General features: G+C 43.6%; 1 protein-coding gene across 13 annotated transcripts in view; it reads right to left on the bottom strand.

Moving 5' to 3' along the window:
- Window positions 1–18,122, bottom strand: part of TMEM164 (transmembrane protein 164) — a 193,671-nt gene that overhangs the window by 32,407 nt on the left and 143,142 nt on the right. For all 13 annotated transcript variants that reach the window (XR_642112.4, XM_009198104.4, XM_031660645.1 and 10 more), the window contains one exon: window positions 17,063–17,141. Coding sequence is in view for 12 of the 13 variants with exons in the window: in XM_009198104.4 (XP_009196368.1) it covers window positions 17,063–17,141 (79 nt within the window). In the remaining variant the exon portion in view is untranslated. The remainder of the gene's footprint in view (window positions 1–17,062; window positions 17,142–18,122) is intronic.

An 18,122-nucleotide genomic window follows, 5' to 3' on the forward strand; every position in this document is an offset into this window, starting at 1 on the left:
AAACAAAACAAAACAAAACAACCTTATTACTGGGTGTCAAGCCTGAGGGTCACTGCTCACCAATTCTGAAACAAGAGCTCCCTCTAGTGAAATAGAAAGGGATTTCCCAGCAGCCTTGAAGCAGGCCCTCCACCCAATCCCCTGCACCCCAGCAGCCTGGGGAGACCAAAGGACTCCTTCTCAGAACAATGTTTGAAATGCATAAAATAAAAGGCGAAGGAATTCAATTATATTAAAACACAGTCACCAAAATACTTTTAAAATTTTGTAATATACTAATTATGTTTCTTTATAAATACATTTAATCACAAGATCTAGCAGCAGGCCTAATAACTACCATCACTTTCAAAGCAGATGAGCACAAACACTGCCCTGAGATGGCCGCTACTACTGTAATGTGATAGGAAGCCATCTATGATTGCTACCGACAACAAAGACACAGGTAGGGCTAACACCACTGGTGCTTGTTGCCTGCGTTCATGTGCTACATTTCTGCTAGAGGTCAGTGAAAATAAAGATGGCACTTTCCCCCATTCAAGTTAATGAACCCCTTAAGATCCTATTTGTGAACCCCAGGTTAAGAACTGCTGCCAAAATGAAAACCACCACAACCAACCAATCAAAACACATCACAAGGATGAAGAAAGGGGAGTTCTCGGAGGGGAACTCCTGATTTGTGTCACCAGCCCTGTAGGCAGGACCAAGCTGTGGGCCTAAAGCTGTGTGGGCCCTTTTCTCCAACCACCTTGTGGCTGACTTCCTCCCAACCCATCCACTAGAACCTCTGGAGGCCCACCACCACCACTGGCCAGGGGTGTTCATGATCAACCAATCTGTCTAGACCTGCCACCTTTCCCCAGAATGTCCCTTTCACCTCCTCACCCTAAGGAACCCTGGCTGTCCACTGAGGGTGTGATTTCTTCCACTAACAGCTCTGAGAAGGCTGTTCTTTTTTAATCCTTCTAGATGTTTACTCTTGCCATGTTCTCTTTCAAGATTCAGTTCCTCCTCTTTGTCACTGTCACCTGTTGTTGGCCTCCAGGTCATTGGATTCATCTCAGATCAGTGTCACTTAGCTTACCACCTTCTTTTATACATTATACCTTTTCCTGATGGCATTCTGGGTGATTTTAACATCCATGCAGGCACCTCTTTCAATACCCTAACCTCGTGGCCTCCTGAACCTCCTCAACTGTACTGGTCTACTCAACCGCACTAACCACAACCTGCCTTCTGTCATCACGTTGAACTTCCCCGCCTCTGCTGGGATCATCTGACCACAGCCTCCGTGGTTTCATATCCTTATTCCTACTATGCACGTGCCCCTAGACCTCCTCGTGACCTGTGATCCCTTGATGCTCCTTACCTCCCTCCATAGAATTACTCCTTGTTCCCCAGCTCTCTTCTAGCCTTTCTTCCACACCAGCTTGGACTCCATGGCCTCAAACTCTGACACCAGCACTCTCAACTCCCTGGTGGGAAGGAGAACTCTTCATCCCCCTCTCCCCACACTTCTACCTATCCCCTCCCCTCACTACATCATCCCCAAAGGGTGGCTTACTAAAGGTGAGAACCTAAGAAACTGCGCAAACCACATTTTATTAGATTAGTAGGCAGGGCCACAGTGTACTGGCAAGCTGAAACTATACTAATAATAGCAAACAACTTACATGCCACCATTACACGACAAGGACTGCTATAAGCGCTTTATATATTAATACGTTAAGTCATTTAATGCTCATGACAACCATGTGAGAAAGCACTATTATTATTTTTATTTTACAGATGAGAAAACTGAAGCAGGGAAAGGTAACGGAACTTGGCCAAAGTCACACAGCAGTAAGGAGAACCAGTATTTGAAACCGGGTAGTCCAGCTTCGTAATGGGCAGCATGTGTATTTCATCGTGCACATCTCAGCAGAATCTGTCTCTTTGCATAGCTAGGCCTCTTCACCTTCCTCTCTACTCTAGCTTCTCAATGCCTTTGATAGGGTTGAAAGTAAGGGGGGGCCTGCGTTACACATGTAGCCACATTATATTCTCTAGGTACAGAGTGGGAAGCTCACCTAGATGTTGAGAACAAAGCTGCAAGCTCTCGCCCAGCCTGCCAGAGAAGCCCTGCACTAAAGGTCCTGGGTGCCTGCTCAGCTAATAATAAAGTGCTGCTCTGTCTGCCATTCTGCTATTGGTCCTTGGGTGACCTGTCCTTGGTCAGAAACCTGAAAGCAATACAGTGTGTTGCAGGATTACCAAAACTTTCTAGTACCACCCAAACATCCCTTACTTTCTAGATTTTCAATAATACTGACCCTACTTACACAAAATCTCAACATTGGATGGATCCCTCCAGCCAGACGTCCTGCTCCTCCACTTAGGCTGCTGAACCCCAAATGGGGTAACCGTACAAATCAGTGCCAGAAAAATCCACGGATTCCTCTTTCAGGAGGGCCCCACAGTGCCAGTCACCAACCTTTGAGAGCTATGTTGTCCAATATAATAGCCACTAACCACACATAGCCATTTAAACTTCAATTCAGGTCAGGCAAGGTTGCTCTCACCTGTAAACCCAGCACTTTGGGAGGCTGAGGTGGGCGGATCATTTGAGGTCAGGAGTTTGAGACCAGTCTGGCCAACATGGTGAAACCCCATCTCTACTAAAAATACAAAAATTAGCCAAGCATGGTGGCATGTGCCTGTAGTCCCAGCTACTTAGGACGCTAAGGCAGGAGAATCGCTTAAACCCGGGAGGTCGACGTTGCAGTGACCTCCATTGACCTCGCCATTGCACTCCAGCTTGGGCGATAGGGCGAGACTCCATCTCATAAATCAATCCATTAACCAATCAATTTCAATTCAAATTAATTAACCTTAAAATCGAAGGAGAAATCCAACTCCTCAGTCCCCCTAGGCATATTTCAACTGCTCAAAAGCCACATGTAGCTAGTGGCTACCATATGGAATAGAACAGATATAGGATATTTTCATCATCACAGAGAATTCTATTAGACAGTGTTGAGAGAGTCTAGGCTTATCTCCTTCTTCCATTTCCCATAGCACTTACTTCTCTTGTCATTACCCTTCTCAATCCACCACCAAACCCCTGTCATTCTCAGCAGTTGTCATCAACCTGTAATTCATCCGCTCCCCTTTCTCCCTGGTACCTTCAATGTTCGCGGGCTCTACTGCGCTTCAACTTAGCATTTGAACATGCTCAGCTCTGGGGCAGAGAGAAAGGGAAAAGGAGGAGAAAAGGAGAGAAAGGGAGGGGGAGAAGGGAGGGGGAAAAATGCCCTCCCTTGGCTCTGTAACGGCCTTAACCTCTCCTTCCTTAATGCCCTTAACTTCTTCCTTCCAATTCCCACTTCTCTGAGGGCCTGATTTCACTGTACCTCTTAGATCCAATGTGGCCTGGCTAGTACTACTTTGGGGAAAATTTCTACTGCCTTAGTTTTCAGGACAACCAGCCTCTCCTTCTATTACTCTGATCTTTCCTGCAATCACCTTACACTCTTCTTCTTCTGTCTACTGTTTGCAAGTTGATGTTCCCCAAGGCTTTCTCTAAGTCCTATTTTCTCCCTACCTACATAGTTACCCTGGACCAGCTCATTCATTCCAATGTTTTCATCTACTAGTTCTATAACCAATGATACCAAAGTCAGTGTCTAGTCCAGACTCCCCTGAACAGCTCCAGAATACTTTATCCTAATGCTTCCTGGGCACTTCAACCTAGATAGCCTAGAAGCACCTCAAACTCAAGTAAAATCACCTTCCTCGCTATGGTCTGAATGTTTATGTTCCCCTCCTCAGATTCATGTTGAAACCTAACGGTCAGTGTGATGATATTAAGAGGTGGAGCCTTTAGGAGGTGATTAGGTCATGAGGGTGAAATCCTCATGAATGAGATTAGTGCCCTTATAAAAGATGCCCAAGGAAGCCTGTTTGCCCCTTCCACATGGGAGAACACAGTCAGAAGACCCCATCTATGAGGAACAGGCCCTTACCAGACACTAAACCTTCTGGTACCTTGATCTGGACTTCCCAGCCTCCAGAACTGTGAGCAATACATTTCTATTGTTTATAAGCTACTCGGTTGATAGTATTTTTGTTGTAGCAGCCCAAAAACACTAAGACACTCTCTAAAACATGCTCCTTCCTTCTGTACCCTCTTCTTAGTTAATGATACTCTATCCCACCCAGTCACTCAGGCCAAAATCCGGGGGCCTCATGGACTTTACCCGCACCCTTATTCCCATAGCACCTCAATTACAACAATTAATTTAAGCAACATTTTTAATGATTAAAATAAATCAATATCCAATATTAATTGTTTATCTTAATCTCCTGAAAAGATGTGACTACTGCCGCCTAGTGGCAAAACACAGACAACTAGAAATGGTGGTTGCTACACTCATGGCATATTATAATAAAAGTACTAGAAAGGCACATTAAGGAATACATGCCCTTGGCTGCCTAGGAAAGTCAGAGACACCTCCAGAGAGGAGGTAGTACCCTTGAGCTAACTTGTAAAGGAAGACACGAAGTTTGCCAGGTTTCAAGTAGAATAGATAGTGTGAGCCTGGACACAAAGCAAAGAAGACTGGGCAAAGATCAGCAGATCTGTTTATTCAGAAAGTAAAGTAATGAGCTGGGCGCAGTGGTGTGCACCTGCAGTCTCAGCTACTTGGGAAGCAGAGACAGGAGGATCACTTGAGCCCACGAGATCCAGGCTGCAGTAAGCTATGATTGCATTACTGCCTTCCAGCCTGGACAACATAGTAAGACTCCATCTCTAAAGGAAACTAAACAAATAAAAACCAGAAGGTAAAGTGATGGAATTGGAGTCTAAGCAATGAGAAATGAAGCCAAAGAGATGGACAAGAATCAGACTGTGAATGGTCTTGAATGCCATGCAAAGAAGTTTGGTCTTCAACCTGGATGGGATTTTTAAGCAGTTGAGCAAAATCAGATCAGACTTCCTCTTTCCTTAAAATGGTCACTCTGGAGACTGTACAGAGGATAGCCTGGGTAGGAGGTAGGGGAAATCAGGGCGCAGGGAGAGGAGAGAGGAAGCAAAGTAGTCCTGGTAATACAGGCTGAGAGCCCGCACTAGGATGGGGTGGTGAGGATGGGGAGGAAGGGCCAAACCTGCAAACAATTTTGAGAATTTAAACTGTCAGAACTTCTGAACTGACTGGTATATGGTATGACACAGAGGAAGAGATCCAGGATGTTGCCTACGTTTTTCGCTTTGCTAGTGGATGGAGAGTACAGCCACTAACCCAGACAGGAAACAGAGGAGGAAGACAAGCAGGATGAGAGAAGGTGTACAGAAATGAGGAGTCTAATTGTTATTTCTGAAGTACCTGTACTGCTTCTCAAGCCTGTGTTAGCTCTATTGAAGGAGAACACCAGGATCTATGGGGCAGGCAGAGCAAAAGAGCCCAAGGAGAAAGAACCAGAGAAGCAGGAGAACCAGGAGAAAGAGGTATCCTAGAGCTCAAAGGAGAAACATGTGTCTCCAAAGGAGGGAGTACCAGTAATGTTAAATCCACTGACAAGCATGTTCTCAGTTCATGCAAGGTGCTGTGGCTTTAGAACACAGCAAGGCACAATCCTGACCTCTAGAGACCACAGTCTAGTTGGAAGAAAGATGTATAATTAACACAAGGCAGAACAGTGCTTAATTAATAATAATACAAACCCGGCTGGGCGCAGTGGCTCACGCCTGTAATCCCAGCACTTCGGGAGGCTGAGGCGGGTGCATCACGAGGTCAGGAGATTGAGACCATCCTGACTAACACAGTGAAAGCCCGTCTTTACTAAAAATACAAAAAATTAGCCGGGCACAGTGGCGGGCGCCTGTAGTCCCAGCTACTCGTGAGGCTGAGGCAGGAGAATGGCGTGAACCCGGGAGGTGGAGCTTGCAGTGAGCTGAGATCACATCACTGCACTCCAGCCTGGGCGACAGAGCGAGACTCTGTCTCAAAAAAATAAAATAAAATAAAAATAAAAAAAATAAATAATAATACAAACCCAATACATAGTATTTACTATGTGCCAGGCATTGTTCTGTATACTTTTCATATTATCAGCTCAGTGAATCCTCACAACATCCTATGAGGTAGGTACACTACTACCCTCGTTTTGCAAGTGAGAAAACAGACACAGAGAAGTCAAGGTAGTCAACCAAACGCCAGAACTAACTAGCTAGTGGGAGAACTAGGATTTGTACCTACAGTCTGTCTGAATCCAGCGACTCCATGGACAGGCAGCATTAGAGGCATCTCTACCCACCTGGTTTCAAATACCAGTTTAAACTCTAGTGCAGGCCGGGCACGGTAGCTCATGCCTATAAACCCAGAACTTTGGGAGGCAGAGGCAGGCGGATCACTTCAGGCCAGGAGTTCCAGACCACCCTGGCCAACATGGTGAAACCCCATCTCTACTAAAAATGCAAAAACCAGCCGGGCGTGGTGGCACGTGCCTGTAATTCTAGCTATTCTGGGGGCTGAGGTGCGAGAATTGATTGAACCCGAGAAGCAGCGGTTGCAGTGAACCAAGGTCAGGTCACTGCACTCCAGCCTGGGTCACAGAGCGAGTATCTGTCTCAAAAAATAAAATAAAATAAACTCTAGCAAAGGGACTCCTAATCTTGGTGATACTATGCACTCCTTGGGCAGTTTGGGGAAGTGTAAAGGCTCCCTCTCAGAATAAAGTATTTAAGTATATGAAATAGAATATATAGGATTACAAAAGAAAATAATCATCTTGAAATATAGTTATCAAAATGCTTTTAAAAGGCACTCTGTTTTTAAATTTTGAGGTAATGATGAATGCAAATGATTTTTTGAGATATCTGCAACAACTGTAACATAAGAGGAAAATATGTGTAATTTACATTAATGACAGCATGCCAAGCATTGCTAATGTAACTGTGGTTTGTTATCTACATTCCTTACTAAAGGATATACCACACAGTCGGCCCTCCATATCTGCAAGTTCCACATCTGTGGATTTCACCAACCACCGATCAAAAATGTTTTTTAAAAACAAAAATAATAATAGTAAAAAAATACAAATAAAAAACAGTATAACAACTATTTACATAGCATTTACATTGTATTAGGTATTATGAGTAATCTAGAGATGATTTAAAGCAGGGGTGTCCCAATTTTTTGGCTTCCCTGGGCCACATGGGAAGGAGAATTGTCTTGGGCCACACATAAAATACACTACTGATAGCTGATGAGCTAAAAAAAAATTTTTTTTTCAAACATAATGTTTTAAGAAAGTTTACAAATTTGTGTTGGGCCACATTCAAATCCATCCTAGGACACAGGTTAGACAAGCTTCATTTAAAGTATACAGGAAGCTGTGTGTAAGTTAGATGCAAATACTGTGTCATTTACATTAGGGACTTGAGCATCCTTGGATTTTGATATTTGTGGTCGGGGGAGTCCTAGAACCAATTCCCCATGGATACCGAGAGATGACTGTATTTCAGTTGGAGTTAACGGACATAAAGATGTGATTATTTTTCTCATTCAAGGTCATGGGCCTCACGTGATGTACTCCCATAAGTCTAGTCGACACTGTGGGGATTAAATGAGATCAAAATCACACATGTAACAAACACAGTGCCTAGTAAACATTAGCTTGTAAGATGTAAAATAAGTTATGTGCAATTTGCAGTACATGAATATATCCCTGAAAAGAAGGTCGTTCATTCATTCATTCTTCACCTACATACCAAGAAGAAATGAAAAATTCCTGTCCTCAGGGAGACCAGCATGTAAAGACTACACTGTGAGGATGACAACAATGGGAGGAACAGAGGCAGCTGGCGGGAGCTGGGGTAGAATAGTTACAGAGGGCTTCCTGGAGAAAGTAACTACTGAGGTGAGTTTTGAGAAATGAATGTTTTCCAGGCCCACAGCTGGAGAAGAGCATTGCTGGGAGAAGTCACGGCATTTTCAAAGACACAGAGGCATGAAAATTGGAAAAAATACTCAGGGAACCCTAAGGATTTGGGTATCACCACAGTGTACAGTACAAAGAAGGGAGCATAAAGACATGAGGTTGGAGAAGGGGTAGGGTACCAGGTCATATGGACTTGTGCACTGGGGAAGATGGGGAGCCACTGAAAGCTTCCAAACAACAAAGTGTTATGATCCTATTTGAGCTATAGAAATAGCTTTGGAAGCTCCAGGAATGGGCTTGGGGGAGCAAAGGAGGCTGGCTGGAGAGAGATCACACAGAGCCAATTATCATCGTTGAGGGAAGAGATGCGCAAGGTTTGGCCCAAGGTAGTGGTCCTAGAGATGGTAAGGAGGGGATGAGTCTGAGAGATATTTAGGAGGTAAGAGCAGGAGGACCCGGTGATTTCTTCACACAGCAGCTAATGTGATCTTCTCCACAAGCAGATTGGATCATGTTGGACTATTTGATAAACATTGCGGGGACAAATGGGAAGTCAGCTGGAAATAAAGTTGGATCCTTTTCTTGCACTGTATATCTGAATATATTCCAAGTGAATAAAAGATTTAAATATTAAAACATAAAAGGAGCTAAGAAGAAAATATGGGATATATATTTTTTATAACCTTGGAGTAATAAAGGGCTTTCTAACCATGACTCTAAATCCAGATGCCATAAAATAAAAGATAAATTACATAGAAAGGTAAAAATTCAGCCGGGCAGGGTGACTCATGCCTATAATCCCAGCACTTTGGGAGGCCAAAGCGGGCAGATCACGAGGTCAAGAGATCAAGACCATCCTAGTCAACAGGGTAAAACCCCGTCTCTACTAAAAATACAAAAATTAGCCAGGTGCAGTGGCGCATGCCTGTAGTCCCAGCCACCTGGGAGGCTGAGGCAAAAGAATCGCTTGAACCCAGGAGGTGGAGGCTGCAGTGAACCGAGATCACGCCACTGCACTCCAGCCTGGCAACAGAGTAAGACTACATCTCAGAAAAAAAAAAAAAAAAAGAAAAAGAAATTTTAAAATCCTGCATGGCAAGAATAAAACATTAGCAAAGTCAAAAGAAAACACAACTGAGGACAGTATCTGTAGCTCATATCATAAAGGGTAAACTGTTAATATTTATATATAACGAGCTCTTAGGATTCAAATTTTGTAAAAAAGCCAACACAATTGAACAATGAGCATGTGATAGGAGCATGTAGTTCAAGGAAGAGGAAATCAAATGCCAATTTTATTTTATTTTATTATTTTATTTTTTTGAGACTGAGTCTCACTGTTTCACAGGCTGGAGTGCAGTGGCACAATCTTGGCTCACTGCAAATTCCACCTCCTGGGTTCAAGCAATTCTCATGCCTCAGCCTCCCGAGTACCTGGGATTACAGGCGTGCACCACCACACTTGGCTAATTTTTGCATTTTCAGTAGAGAGGGGGTTTTACCATGTTGGCCAGGCTGGTCTCGAACTCATGACCTCAGGTGGTCCGCCCACCTCAGTCTCCCAAAGTGCTGGGATTACAGGCTTGAGCCACCGTGCCCAGCCAAATGCCAATTTTAAATATGTAAAAAGACACTTGGCTTCACTCAAAGTGAAACTCAAATTAAAATCGAACTGATATACCTTTTTTTTTTTAACCCATCAGATGGGCAAAAATCCAACTTGGTGAGGCTGTGTAGAAACAGACACTCTCACATATTGCTAGTAAACATTTAAACTGGTACATCTTTTATGGATTTGGAAATATCCAATAAAAATACAAATGCATATACTCTGATTCAGCATTACCACTTAAGGAAATATATCCTATAGATATTCTTGCACACATGCAAAATGGCAAAGGTACCAGGTCCTTCAGTGCAGTGTTATTTATATTATCAAAAGATTTGAAACAACCTAAATGTCCATCAATAGCAGACTGAAAAAGGAAATTATGGTATAGTGTTGTAACCTTGTGTTATGATTAAAAGCAAGAACTGTGGAACCACACTACTGGGTTCAAATCCGGGGACTGTCACTTGCTATCTGAGTACCAGTTTCCTCTTCTATAAAAGGGAGATAATAACAACACCTTCCTAAGAGAGTTGTTATAGGGATTAAATGAGTTAATGCACGGGAAAAGTGACAATATCTGGCATACAGTTGTCTTATATCAAAGCTTTGCCATTTTTATTATACTGTATTATATCATCCACACAATGTAATATTAGACCACTATAAAAGAAAAGAAAGGGGGAGCTTCCTGTGGGCTCACACGGAAAGCTCTCTAAGAAATATTGCTAAGCAAAACAGTAACAACAGGATGGTTGTGTATTTGCTATTTTAAGATGAATGTCTGAAGAAGGGGGAAAATATTTTTAAAATGTACTTGTATATGCAAAAAACAAACTCTGGGAGGATATGCCAAAACCAAAAATGGTAGTTACTTGTAGAGTTGTAGCAGGGAATGATATGGATGGAGGGAAGGGATGGGAAAGACATTTTTCACAGTCTGGCTTTTTATATTTTAGATTTTTGAATTAAAATGTGTAAATAAGTTAAATCAGAGAAGAATCAATTAGCGAAGCAAGCTGATGTTATACCCCTTCTTCAAATTTTCACAGTCTTTCCATAGCTTTGGCAATCAAGGCCAAACCCCTGACCATGGGTGACAAAGCCTTCCTATCTGACCCCAGCCTGCCCCTCAGGCCCAGTGTCATCCACTTGCCTTGTGCTCCCCACTGCCACAGTGCTGTTGTGCATGCCATTTTGCCCATCTACAAGGAGTCACCTCCCCTAATCCTGTACTTGCCTAATAAACTCCAACTCACCCTTTGGATTTCTGTTTAAATGTCATTTCCTCAGGGAACTCTCCTCCAAATCCCCAAACTCGGTCAGCTTGTTTTGTTCTAAGTTCTCATAAGGGCATGTTCCTTTCTTTCAGAGTACTTATCTCAGTCATAATGATATATTCAGGTGATATCTGATTCATACCCATCTCCCCCCGCCACTAGCTTATACATGTTATTAGGGACAAGGGGTGGTGTCTGATTTTTGCTTATCAGGACACCCCAGTGGTCACTCTGGATCCTGGCAGGAAGAAGGCATATGTTAATATATGTGAGATGAACGGATGAATTGCATACAGGAGGCAGGGATGATTCCAAGATTTTAGCTGGGGTGATTGGATGGTGCCACTTGGCACAAACCACAAGAAGAGCAGGAGGGCTGACAGGGAAGATAATGAGTTTAACACAGACAGGTTGGGTTTGACATATGCTTGAGACATTTAGGTAGAGATGTTGAGTAAACTATATGAATGTGAATCTCGTAAGTCCAAGCTGTAGACAGTGATGTAGCAGCCATAACTAGATAGACTAGTAGTTAAACCATGAAAGCAGGCAAAACCATACCAGAGAATTAGAATAAGATGTGAGCCTAGAACAGAACTCTGAGGAAATCAACATCTCAGAGGAGTGAGAAAAAATAACCTGTGAAGGAGACTTGAGAAGACATGATTGGTGAGGTAGGAAAGCCAGGAATGGGAGGAGCTTTGGAAGCCCCGAAACAGAGCATTCCAAAATGGAGTGACCAATACCATCCAATGCAGCAGCATTCCGTAGGATAAAGACTGAGAGATGATCATTAGATTTGGTCACATAGACGTTGCTGGCGATCTTTAGAAGCACCATCTCTGTGAAAAGCCTGATAGAGGGTTAACTATCACAGTGAAATGTTCTGAGGAATAAAGGGTAATTGAGAAGAAAACTCAAGGGCAGACCCAAGTGTCTCCCAAAGTTATGCATCATGTGTGAGGTGATTTCAGGTGGCAAACATATAAACATTTCATTTTTAATAGTTTTGTATATAAACTGTGTTAAAAGAGATAACCAGTAAATCAAAGTCACAATCTCATGGATATTATGAGGCTTCTCTCGAAAGTTTATATATTTTAGTTAAAAAAAAACTCAATAGATTTAAGGACATGTATTACATACTTAATAACATAGAGTTACGTGGATAAGACAAAAATTGTCTTGCCCAAAGAACTAAATTTTAGAAAATATTGTTTAGATTATTCTTGTAGGATGCTTAGCTGTGAAAGGAAGAGGGAAGACAGAGTTGCATGGGATTGCTAGAAAGTTTCTTAGAATGGGAAAGATTTGAACATCTGTATTGGCTAAAAAGCCAGCAGTGAAGAAAGGGTTGGAAATTCAGGTAATGGCCAGGTGCAGTGGCTCATGCCTGTAATCCCAACACTTGGGGAGGTTGAAGTGGGAAGATCACTCGAGCCCAAGAGTTTGAAACCAGCCTGAGCAACATGGCAAAACCCTGTCTCTACAAAATACAAAAAAAAAAGAGCCGGGTGTGGTAGTATGTGCCTATAGTCCCAGCTACTTAGGAGGCTGAGGCGGGAAGACCATGTGAGCCATGAGGTTGAGGCTGCAATGAGTCGTGATTGCACCACTGTACTCCAGCCTGGGTGACAGAGGGAGACCCTGTCTAAAAAAAGAAAAGAAAGAAAGAAAGAAAAAGAATATCCAGGTACATAAGTGATTAATTGATAGAATGAGGCTGCAGAGGTGGGAGCTAATCACACAGGGGTATTATTGGCCAGAACAGAATGAACACCAATTCTTCCAGGATAAGAAGGAGGAAGATAGGGATGGATGTGGGTAAAGAAGTTTGTAGAGGTAGAGATAAGTGTTGAGGAAATTTCCATCCCAAAACCTCAATTTTCTCAGTCATTTGTGGGGAGAGGTGGGGATCTACCAAGGGTGGAGAGAATAGAAGGTTTGAATAGAGTGGACAGGAAGTTTGAGAAGGGTGGTAAAGATTTAGCACAGGACTTGTGAGGGCAATTGTTGCGGGAAGTCAGGGACCCCGAACGGAGGGACCAGCTGAAGCCATGGCAGAAGAACATAAATTGTGAAGATTTCATGGACACTTATCACTTCCCCAATGAATACTCTTGTGATTTCCTATGCCTGTCTTTAATCTCTTAATCTCATCACCTTCGTAAACTGAGGATGTATGTTGCCTCAGGACCCTGTGATGATTTTGTTAACTGCACAAATTGTTTGTAGAGCATGTGTATTTGAACAATATGAAATCTGGGCACCTTAAGAACAGGATAACAGCGATTTTCAGGGAACAAGGGAGATAACCTTAAAGTCTAGCTGCCTGTGGGCTGGGCAGGACAGAGCCATATTTCTCTTATTACCGAAAATGGGTTAGAGAAGTATCGCTGAATTCTTTCCCCAGTAAGGAACATTAATAATTAACAGTTCTGGGAAAAGAATGCATTCCCAGACGACACCTCTGAAATGGTCGTTCTGGGGGTGTCTGCCTTATGCAGATGTAGATAGGGATGAAACACGCCCTAGTCTCCTGTAGCACCCCCAGGCTTGCTAGGATTAGGAAATTCCAGCCTGGTGAATTCTAGTCAGACCGGTTCTCTGCTCTTGAACCCTGAGAATGTGTACACTGCAGGACATGGAAGTTCATTAGTGATTCTAGTTTCGTCCTGACCTTCTGCCTTGTGATCTTTTGTCATCCTTGAAGCATGTGATCTCTGTAACCCACACCCTATTCGTGCACTCCCTCCCCTTTGAAAATTGCTAATAAAAATTTGCTGGTTTTAAGGCTCAGGGGGCATCACGGAACCTGTCGACATGTGATGTCTCCCCCAGACACCCAGCTTTAAAATTTCTCTCTTTTGTACTCTTTCCCTTTATTTCTCAGACCAGCCGACACTTAGGGAAAATAGAAAAGGACTCACATTGAATATCAGGGGTGGGTTTCCCCCAATAGGCAATGTGTGGAGGAGCTGACCATAGACAGAAAATAAATTGAGCAATGGTGTTGACAGCACAATTATAATAGACATCATGACATTTTCATGGCCCTAATTAGAATGGCTTGAAAGAGTTCCTCCAGTAGGCCAAGACTGGGCACACTGAAAAGGGATGGGACACTGACCCCAGTTGGAAGGGACAAAGGAGGTGAGACGCTTTCAGGAGCTAGTGAAAGTTTCAATGACAGGTCATGGAGATACAAGCTGAATAGGAAGAAAAGAAGAGGAAAGGAGTGGAGATTTGAGTCAAAGAAAGAACATAACAGCAGTTACGTTCTCATACAGCAGAGCTTTACAGGAAAACAAGGTCCTGGTGGCTGAAAGGAAGGAAATGCTGAGGTCATTGCAATTAAGAAGCTCAGACCTTGAGAAGCTGGGGTGGATGGGAGGTCCTTACAAGAAGTCTCTCAGGATGTTGGCTCAAATTGTAATGGAAATACTGAGAGCTACAGGCCAGCGACTTCTAGGAATGTGGGGGAAGTGACTAAGAGGTCAAGTGACGGTGGTGATGAAAAAAACGAGAGAGAATGGCAAAAGAGAAAGCCTTTTTCCCCTAACATACAGATGAGATAGTGCTCTAGAAGAGACAGAGGGGGCTCTGCAGCATATGGGGCAGGGCAGAAAGAGCAGCCTCCATTAGAAGAAGCTGCAGGCAAGAGACAGGAAAGCTCTGTGCCCCATGTGGAGCTGCTGGTGAGGCTGGGAGTGGTTTGTAAGAAATATAGTTTGTTAATCAGCTTGATTCAATCATTCTGCATTGTATACACATAGTGTAGCATCACCTTGAACCCTATACATATATAAAAGCATAATTTGTCAGCATCTAATAAAAATTAAATTTAAAAATACTGTAACACAGAAAAAAAGAAATGCAGTTCTAGAGGACCATGGGCAACAAGTCTGAAGGAAAGGAAACAGGGAAACGAAGGGACAGGCCAGAGGAAGAAAAGAGCAGTGTGGATGAGAGAGGTTCCATGTACTGTGACAGTGCATAAGGTCTGCAAGAGTAAGGGATGAGTGAGTTTCCCACAAGGCACCACCTACCCACCCACCCCAAACAATAGGAAGAGGCACTATATGCTCAAGCAGGACCTTGCCTTTCAGGAAAACAGGGTTCCTGGGCATGGGAGATACCTATAGGAGAGCTGTTTTGTATTGGGTAAAAATTGCTAAGCCATTTATTTCTACAAAATTACAAGAGACTTCTAGGGAAGAGAAACCCCAAACTCTCGGCTTTCTTGGTTTACAGAAAACTAATCTTCTGACAGCTTGCTTCAGATCCATTCTCCCTCTTCAAGGCCTAGGTCCAAGGCTTGGGATCAAAGTTGAAGAAATCCAGATGTTTCTCTCAATGCTCATAATTCCCCCCAAGTGAACAGCAGATGGCAGTAAAGAGCTGGAAAGGGAGATGGGAGATGAGCCCTCAAAATAGCTCAAAGTTGACCAGATAGAAGGTACTGGGGCCCATCAACTTCTGCGGAGTGGTAGATGCTCTCATTCAGGTCCTGGAGTAAAGTCAGTTTGGTGAGATCACTCCACTTGTGCTGCAAGCTAAACCCTCACTGCACCAGGGTATCTATGGGTTATTAGCAATAACAGACCATACTGTCTCTCATTACAGCCCTACTATCTCTCCCCTTGCCACTTAGGGAACTGGGCTACCGGGAGGATCTGCTCTAAGAAGATACAATTATCTTAGAGTTAGCCAAGTCTTGAGGATGTGGCTTCCTGGATTATTCTTTTGGAGGGAGGAAAGATGGCTACTTGGTATTTCTCATGTCAGACCAGTCTAACCCAGCTACCTGACAGATTTTTATGGTGACCTTAGAGTACAAATATGTTTAAATAACAGCCATGCAGATTTGGCTAGGACTTCCATCATACACCTCAGAAGCCAGGAACAATGAGTAGCACGGGTCTGAGGCCCAGGAACACCTATCTGCCTGGTTCTATTCAGAATACGTGTATTTCTGAGACTTAATATTAAGAGGCTGTTTCCTGTGCCACAGGGGACAGACCTAAGAAATGGCACAAGTCTCCTGGATATTGGAACTTCAGACTTTCCTTAAAGCTTTGTGGGGAAAATAGTGCTTTTACAGCAAATTAAAAGGAAGCGTTTTTGGACATCGTGAGACCCCAAGTGGCTGCACAGGGTAAAAGCAGTCTCAAAGAATATTTAGGCAAGTATGGAGAACTGATAGAAATCAAAGTACAGGAGGCAAATCTCTGGACTATAAGTAGATTCCATCTTGTAATATGTTCCTGGGTTGACCGGTCCTTGGGGCTATCTCACACCAGATCTTAAGATCTGCCAGAATGCCTGAGTTAGAGCATCCACACATAATCCAAGAAGCAGCAGCGTCCAGCAGAACTCCCAGACCATCTTCCAGTGAGCTCAAGGGCCCATGTGGCCTCATGCCACTTTCAGTATGGTAGAAATGAAACCCTTGCTGCCTGGAGTGAGGTAGGAGCAGAAAAGTCTCAGCACCTGAGATCGAGAGGCTGGGGCTAAAACTGAAAGAGGATGTCTTCCAGTCACAGGGACTTTCAGGAAATAAAGAACACTGAGAAGGAGTGGCTCTCACAACAAGCCTAGATGGACAAGCACTTCCCTTTCCTTTTGTCTATTACACAATAGAGGGAAGGGATAATCTAAGGGTCACTGAGAGGTTACAAATAGATCAGCTTCCTTTCCAGGCTGCCTCTACCAGGTTGGTGGTCTCTCCCTCTTCACCAAATAAAGGTTTTCAGTGGTTTCTTTTACATGGGTGACACTGCTCTTTCACCTGCCTCTCCCCTCAATCCCATAATTGTCCTGGTCCCTGGCCTTCTTGGCCCTTACATATCTTCTTTTGTTCTTGAGGGGACCAAGTGTTTCACTCTCTTCTTCTACCCCACACTGCACATTGAGGCAAGGGGAAGGCACAAGTACAAGAGGGTGACAGTGTGGGGGGCTCCATGCAAATGCAATGCCACCACCAAGACACAAAGCCCAGGCCCTGTGACAGGCAGTCAGCAGCACCATAGTCACCCAGTGAAGTACAGGTCTAAAAAGTCCCCAGACCCCTTGCAGGCTTCGTCCATTCCCATCTCCCCACTTCCTGGTGCCCGGCATAAATCATGCTGAAGAAACTCAGCCAAGAGGCAGCTGAAGATCCTGGGAAGCACCCAAGAGGCTGTGACTCCCGAAAACAGAAGGGAGAGGCTAGGTGTGAGGGTTGCATAGGAATGTGGTTTGCTGGCCTTACCTCCTTTCCAAAGCAGATAGATGGGTACCACGTAGAGCATAACATGCTGAATGTAGTAAATCTCCAATTCAAAGGGGAGCTGTGAGGATAGGACGGAGAGAAGTATTTCAGAGCAGGAAGCATTCATTTCAATAGAGTCCAAAGTTGACCTCCCTTGCTGTTTAGGACCCATATTTTAGCAATCCCATGCATTTCACCAATTCACTTCTTTATACAATTGCAGGAAAAAAAAAAAAAAAGAACAAAATGAATATTCTTCTGATCTAGATCAGGATCTTCCTAGATGTCTTTCGTAGAGAAGGGACTTGTAAATGCTCCACTAAGAAAGTCTGGTTAAAAATTTAGGAAATGTGGCATACGATATATCCCCTTGGTGGTTTCCCATGCGTATTATTGGAATATGAAGGACCTGAGTGGTCCCTATAGACAAGAAACCTACTTGCCATTGTTTATCCAGTGTTTCCCAAACTTATTTAGCAAGTGACTCTTTTTTTAGTAACAGTTTGTATTCTGCAAAATGTACTTTAAGAATCACAACCTTATGTCACTTCCTGCTCCTGGTGACTAGATGGTAGATTATTTACAAGTTTATTTCTCATTTGACATGAAGAACATATGGAGTAGAATTATCCCCATATTCCAGATGGGGAAAAAAAAAAAAAAGATTGCTAGGTCTCGTAGGGTCTAGATCCAAGAATAAAGTTTCCCCATTGGATATTTGGGTGTCAGCCCAGCATTAGCCCTACTTTTGAGTTTAGACCAAGCTGCTGGGCCAATTTTGGCACAGCTTACCAAAAAGAATGTCCTCACTCTCCCTACATCCAACACACCCACTCACTCGCTCCTGTTTCCCATCTCTCTCAAAATGGAATCTCTGTATTATCAAAGCAGAGCATGTTTTGACCTGCCATAGGGGCCCTGCTGTAGAGCTTCGCAGCGGGCAGAGAATGGAAACAGTTGGGTGGCTAACTCAGTTCTGGGGAAAAAAGAACTTTGGCAGCTGACAAGAGGCCTAGCCTCTTGGGCTTACATAATCCCTACCATACACACACACACGTAC

Source organism: Papio anubis, chromosome X (assembly GCF_008728515.1).
Source record: "Papio anubis isolate 15944 chromosome X, Panubis1.0, whole genome shotgun sequence".
Lineage (NCBI taxonomy): Eukaryota > Metazoa > Chordata > Mammalia > Primates > Cercopithecidae > Papio > Papio anubis.